The sequence below is a fragment of the Morone saxatilis genome, unplaced genomic scaffold (genome assembly GCF_004916995.1).
Source record: "Morone saxatilis isolate NCDOM2014 unplaced genomic scaffold, NCSU_SB_2.0 Contig11, whole genome shotgun sequence".
NCBI lineage: Eukaryota > Metazoa > Chordata > Actinopteri > Moronidae > Morone > Morone saxatilis.
Genome location: NW_023339663.1, coordinates 8,851 through 16,228, shown reverse-complemented (window position 1 = coordinate 16,228; position 7,378 = coordinate 8,851). Strand labels below are relative to the sequence as shown.

At 42.1% G+C, this 7,378-nt stretch overlaps 1 protein-coding gene across 1 annotated transcript in view; it reads right to left on the bottom strand.

Moving 5' to 3' along the window:
* Window positions 1–7,015, bottom strand: part of vps13c (vacuolar protein sorting 13 homolog C) — a gene marked incomplete at both ends in the record, with an annotated part of 32,787 nt that extends 25,772 nt beyond the window's left edge. Inside the window, 9 exon segments of the mRNA XM_035682336.1 lie at window positions 2,535–2,677; window positions 4,915–5,082; window positions 5,249–5,352; window positions 5,610–5,726; window positions 5,799–5,949; window positions 6,029–6,088; window positions 6,225–6,304; window positions 6,672–6,825; window positions 6,915–7,015. Coding sequence (XP_035538229.1) covers window positions 2,535–2,677; window positions 4,915–5,082; window positions 5,249–5,352; window positions 5,610–5,726; window positions 5,799–5,949; window positions 6,029–6,088; window positions 6,225–6,304; window positions 6,672–6,825; window positions 6,915–7,015 — 1,078 coding nt within the window.
* Between the last annotated feature and the right edge of the window lie 363 nt (window positions 7,016–7,378).

The window sequence follows — 7,378 nt, the reverse complement described above, 5'->3', positions numbered from 1 at the left end:
TTTATACATTTCTGTATTATGTATTATAATATTACAATCTTTACAATCAAAGACTTAATAGGTGTCTCTTTTAAAAAAAATGTTTTCCTGTCCCTGACACTTGGCCCTTATTATATTAGACAATTTACTTTACATTTACATTCCATCACAGAAGTGAATCAAATGGTGCCATATAGGCCTACTGTATTATTTTTTAAGTTTTCTAGCATACCTAAAAATCAAGAAGGCCTCGTAACAAAAGCACTACTAGGCTGATTTCAGGCAATGTAACTGGTTGGGCTTAGCAGCTTCTATGAACAAAGCTAATGTCAGAGGCTCAGTTCACAGGACATTGACAGAGAAAGCTAGGAAGAGAAAAGGTGAGAGTAAATGTGGTACTGCCTTTTAATGGTTGGATAAAGAGTAAAACAATAATAAATAATAAATATTAGCTGCTATGTCTGCTGTTGTTGCACTTGCTTGATGTTTGGCTGTATTAGCGAAGTTGTTAGTCAGTACTAACGTTCAGAGTTCTACAAATGCATTCCTTGGAAATTATATACCGTACCGTACGTCTTTTAGCCGCAGTGTCCTTGTTCATCTGACCACCAGTTTTAATTTCACACACAAACATTCACATACAGAAGTAGCAAACATGAAATGATGACCAATGCGTGGATGAACTCACTTTGATCATCTGCTCTGTGTTCTTGTAAACTGTGGAGAAGTTTGGCCCTGAGTGGTCAGCCTGAGGAACAGTCAAACACAGGAAGTTCAAGAATCATGCTCTGACATATGAGCACACCTGTGTATCTCAACAGGTAATCTGTAGAAATGGGAGTTACTGATGTCATCACCTTGAAATACTGCACTTTGAGCAGTTCAGCTCCAGACTCCACCGAAGAGCTGATGAGACACAGCGGCTCGCCACTCGAGTCTGAAACAAGATGAAACAAAATAAATCACTTAGATAAAACCAACACCACTGTACATGTTTGACCGTATGTACCAGAACACCTGCTGCTCCAACAGGAAATGCAATGCACCACCGAGAACACTACAGAAAACACCATAGAGAACACTACAATACACCATAAAGAACACTAAAGGCTCTGACCATTGAACTCCAGGCACTTCATGGTGATTTTGTTGATGTATGTTGTGGCACACATGTCGTACTTCCTGACTTTGGTGTCGATGCCTAGTTGAGCCACATGAAGGACCAGGAAAGGTAACTCCTTCTGCTCTCTGGGCTTCTTCAGGGTCAGCAGTACCTTGAAGAGGAAAGAGGAAACAGAATCAGAATCGGATGAATTAGACAGCTGCAGAGAGGTCGATCAGGACAAATTATTCCATGATCAGACCGGCAGCTAGTATGTGAGTTTAACCTTCTAGTTTTAAGATTTGTACAATGTATGTAATGTATTTTGTGACAGAATCAAACCGATTTCATACCTCTTTTATCTCAAAGTTGAGGAGAATATTGATTGTGTTTTCAGTCGGACCTCCGTTGGTGGCGGACAACACACCGTCTGATCCCGACTGTAACGACATAACCTGCTGCTCAGCAAGCTCCGCCTTTTCTGAGGATGGAAAAACAGTAATCAAAAGTATCTTTAGATCTTCTTTCAGTGCCTGACGGTTGAATAAAGTTAACAGGAAGCAATTATCAGTGTTGATACAGCGCGGGTTAAACACTGTAATAATAATAATACATTACTGTCAGATTTCCCATCATGCACTGAGAATAAAGTTACCTTGAGCCACCTGTCTTTTGACGTCAATGCTGTGCTCTTTACTTCCCTCCCCGATGTTCTCCACCAGGATCTTCATCAGCACACCAAGGTCTTCCTCACCCAGACTCATCTGAGTAAAATACAATTTCACATCTTACTCTAAAAATAAGTGAAATCACAGTTTAAACAACAACAAATATCTGAGACCTACATTCAGGGACTGGAGGACTCCCTGGACCTGGATTCCAGGGATCTTGGTGAACCAGGAAGCAGCCAGGTTCCTGGTGACCACCAGCTCTAAGTTGATTGGCTGCAGGATCTCAATGTCCGGCTGAGAAAAGTCTTGCTTCAGTGTGGTTCTAAAAACACATTTATTCAACATTTAATCAGCATTCTGTTGGTCATCATCACGTCTGAATGCAGAGCTGAGACTTGTGATGTGTTCAAGGACATTCAGACACCGGAACAGAAACAACCAGAATGCACTCTAAAAACAAGAAATCAATGAAATGCTGAAATATAGGCTGACTGTGTAATGTCAAAAAAGTTTTCTTACACCCCCCAAAATCATAAAGGACTCGCGACCCATCCTGAAGCTTTGCTACTGAGTGACAATGACGAATATTGATCTGATTGATTGATTTATTGTGATGATACCTGCAGAGTTTCAGCTGAGTTAGCTTGATATCCATTCTCTCCACCACGGCCGGCAGAGAGAAATCTTCGACCGGCAGCAGGGAGAAGCTGTTTCCCACCGTGATCAGACCCAGATCCACCACCATGGCATTGTGGGAGGTGGAGGACTGGGGGATGATGATGAGTGGAGCCTTCAGTTTGATGTCCATAGACAGACGGAAACTCTTTTGGGCCAAGCCCCGAACGCTGGACGCCGCTTTCTCTGCAGCCTGAGCCGTTGCAGCGCTCAGAGCTTCTTTAGCCGTTTGGAAGTTATCGACGAACATCTGAAGAACAAAATCGATCAGCAGTGAGACATCAACCAACCCCGTATCACATGATGAGAGAAACGCCATGAAGTCAGAGGGAGCCAATGTGAGGCATTCACTGTCTGGACAGAGTGTACGGTTATTTCTGTTTCATAAACCGTCAGATGAAGAACCTCAGACTAACAAGAGTCATTCATTGACTTTAGTTAGGACCTGATTAATAAGAAGCCATTACACATAAGCAGTTCCTATGGGCCTCATGCTGGAAACGATATATGAACACATGTTAGTTTGTATCCACGATGTGTGGCTTTTTTGTTAGTACCCACTGATTTCTGGGATTCATCAATGTTACATGTATTTATTTATTTATGCTTATGTCATTTTTTGTCCTATATACACAACTGATGATAAAGTGGGATTCATCGTTCGGCTCTCAGAGTAAGAGCAGATCTGGATGTTTCAGGAGGTTTGGTGCATTTTATTTTTTCACTTAAATGTGAGAAAATATAAAGAGAATGTTTCTGCGTGAGGCCCAATAATTGCAGAAGGAATAATTACCAAAGGTTCACTGAAACAAAAATGTTGTATTTGCAGGAGGAAAGTGAGGTCACACAGGCAGAGGTCATGTGAGGGGTAGGGGTTAATGATGGCAGCTGAGTGAGTTGCATAGCACTTATGGAGAAAGTGACTTTTGAGAACTATGGCATGTTGTGCATGAAGAGCATGACTTCCTGTGTGTTCTATTTTTTAAGGTGGTATTTTTGTCGATTCCACGACTAGAGAGCAGACGTGGAGTCGAGGATGAGGGTTAACCCTTTGACAGAGGGTGTGTCCTATTGACATCCTTAAACCGAATGATATTTAAGGTGGACTGAAGGTGCAGTGGAGTCGCTGAGTGAAGCTAAAGCAGAAGGTTTGATGTTGTACCTCATCAGCTGACGCATACTGAAAGCTAAAAGAAGCCTGAAAGGACAAAAGACATCAACAGGAAGACCAGAGACATGAGAGACTGTAGAGAAACACGCAACAAGTAAACAACAAACAACATGTTGAGATCCAACAAAAGTTACTGCTGCTTTTATTACAAACTGTACGTATTTCTAATTATCCCTGAAGAGCCAATGACAGTTTTATTTTGTGCCATATTATCAGATTAGCATGCTAATGCTAACTGGCGCCCATCATTAAGAAACAAACAGCCTGCATCCAAACTGCTCATTATTGTTTTTTTATACTTAATAACAGAGTCGGCTATGAAACAGCCTTAAAAAAACTCAGATTTCATCCCTGGGCCACTGCAGCAAGGGCTCAAGGTGAGCTATCCAGGTACCCCTGTTGGCTCTCCACTGCTGTCGGAGCACCGACCAGAATTAATATTAAGTTGCTCTGTTATGGTTCAATAATGATCTTTACTGGACTGGAAATTCAACATCGAAGGTTCAACAGTATTTAATAATTTCATTAAACATTTTTTAAAAAGACCTTAAAGAAGAAAAGAAGAAAAATATAATAGGTGAATCATGGGACGGTATTCAAATGTAATGTCACCATTATCTTGGCCAACATAAATGCGATACAGAATACTATTATATACAGATACATACAGATATACAATATACTCTTAGACCTCCTAAACATGGTGTGAAACACTGTTTCTCAGCAATAATATGAACTTCATTGTGGGGGATTCCACGTGCCACACAGGATCAGGATTTTATAGTGACTGGAACGATGTGGGTCCTATCAAGACACTGTACATTAGTGAGCTAAACAGCTTTCTCAAGTCAAACCATGTGAGGATATTTACGATTATTGCAATAATTCATCGCAATATATGTATCTGAGTTTTTTTATTGCGATAATATTGTATATCGGCCGATTCCTACCCCAAGCTGTTGAATGGTAGCGTAAATATAAGCTGATTTCAGCAGTCACTTGAAACTAAAGTGCCGTTGAATGGACACAGTGATTACATCAGTGATGTACTCTACACTATATAAACACTGATAAATTTTACAGCTCAAAGCTAACAGTGACTTTCTGTTAAAATGATCAGACAAACAACATGATAGACTCACTACAAACTGTTAAATATAGAAACTGATGAAAACACAAACCACCAATCAGCCCATGGGATGTTAAAGGTAAACCTGTGTATATTACACTGTTTATGTGTATATATGTATATGTGTCTCTGTGTATTTGTATACAATTATGTATATGTGTATATGTGTATGTGTATAAAATCCTACCAGCAGGGACATGAGGAACTTGTGCAGGTAGACGATCTGAATACAGCCCAGACGCATCGTGACCTTCCCGTCCACCTTTGAAGTGTCGCTGTACCCATCCCCCTCCGTTACGCCCGGAAACAAGGACAGTTTGAAGCTGAAAACCTCCTCACCCATGATGGACACTGCCTGCAGCGGGGAGGAAGGAAGGGGGAAGCAGGTCAGCATCATCTCATAGAGCTGCTGCTATCATCCCTACTACGAGTGACAATGGGAATCAGAATCAGAAATACTTTATTGATCCCCGGGGAGAAATTTGTTCAATAGATAATAGAAACATTACAGTGTTTCAGACCTTTCTGTGGATGGTGTTGGGATTGATGTCTGTGACCACGATGTCTCTGAGTCGGGCAAACACCTCAGTCTCATTCGCCTGCACCGACACTGATGCATCGATTCCTGCAGGGCGGATTACAGTTAGGGTCTCTTCAATCTTTAATGTGTAACATTTCCTCATTGAACAGTGTATAAACTCTAGAGCTATATTCTATATGTAGCTGATTCAATTAATAATCTATAATCAATAAACAGTGTATAAACTCTAGCTCTATGTTCTATATGTAGCTGATTCAATCAATAATCTATAATCAATAAACAGTGTATAAACTCTAGAGCTATGACCCTTTAGTGGCAGAAATGGAAGCGTGTTTTCAAACCTTGGACTCTGATGTCTGCAATGCTGCGGCGATCGTCACACACCTCGACGTGGAAACAACCCAACATGGCGAAGAGCTTGAAGCTGAACACACCGCCATCTTTGGCTCCTTTAGACGCTGCAGAGACACAACGAGTCAGAGACACTTCAGACATACTAACACACCTGTGGCCGGACGGCATGCACTCACCCGTCTGGCCCTGTCCTCTCTTTTCCACCTGTCTTTTGGTGTCTCGGTCGCGGGCCACAGTGAGTTGCGGTGGCATGGCGCTGTTCAGGTAGTTGATGGTAGACAGCAGAGCTTTAGTGTGAAGGAGGAAGTCCAGAGAGGAAAACTCCACCTGAAACAGCAGCAGAAAACAGCCGTGAACACCTGACTGTCACATACAATCTGTCGCTATAGAAACACCCTCCACCCACCTTCAGGGTTTGCTCGGTGTTGTTGAACAGAGTCTGAAAGCTGGGACCACTGGGGTCGGCCTGCAGGACACACAAACATGATCTGGAATCAGTGCTGAGTCCTAAACTGTATTTATACATAGAACCCATTTAAAAATCACTATTGTGATAAAACTACGTTCTTTAGATTGATCCAGGTGAGTGTGTTTGTGCTTACCTTGATGAACTCCACCTTCAGCAGGTCGGAGCCCTGCTGCTCTGAGGAGCTGATCAGGTGGAGAGGACGATTCCTGCCGTCTGAGGAGCAAACACATTCAAACACATAACTAGGGCTGACTCCTGCTGGTCAATATGCTCTCATCCGATTCTCATTGAGAAAAGCACTTTGTAATCGTTATTATTGGGCAGACTAGACCTAAAATTATTTCTATTGTTAAATCTACAGTCATATTGTATCCAGATAATATTTCATAGCCACACGTATTATTTTGATTAAACATTTAAGTATATTTAGTTGAACCTGAGGAGCTCATATGAAGCTGTACGAAAGGACTCCAGGTTTCAGTTTTTACTAACCAGCCAATCAGAGATCATTAGATCATTCATTTTAAACAGATTGTAGTCATCAGTCCGCTCTGCTGTAAAGGTTATCATCATATGTTACCTGGTACGTCGCAGTAGTCCAGTGTGACTCGACGCAGGTATGAAGTGACACTCAGGTCAAAGCTCCGCCTCTTCCCTTCAGCTCCAAGCTGACAGACGCTTAAGGACAGGACCGTCTTCTCCTGGTCCACCTGCCGGGTTAGCTCCAACAGCACCTGAACACACCACACACAATCGTCTCACATGGCTGTAAGCTCCGCCCCCTTTGAGTCACATGATGACCTGACCTGAGAAACAAACAAACCTCTTTGACTTCAAACTTGAAGTGAAGGTCGGTGAGTTCCTCCAGAGCTGAGCGCTGGTGATCTTCATCTGTGGACTGCTCACTGGCGTCTTCATCAGAATCTAAAGCACAAATAATAATACAAATACAACAGTTTGGATTCATTAAAAACAGATTCTCCTTTTTTAATATACGTTGACTTTTTAACATAATCTACCACCCCTCACAGTCTACTACGCCTGAAGTTGTAGTTTCATTGGATGCCGAAAAGGCGTTTGATCGGGTGGAGTGGAGGTACTTGTTTTATACATTACAAATAATGTTTCATCTGAACTCTTCTCAGTCTCCCGTGGCACACGACAGGGGTGTCCTACGCACGCTATTGCAATCAAGCCTTTAGCACTGTCATTACGCCAGACAACACAATCCCTATATGCGGATGACCTCTTGATATACCTCTCTGACTCCTCCCACTCCCTACCATC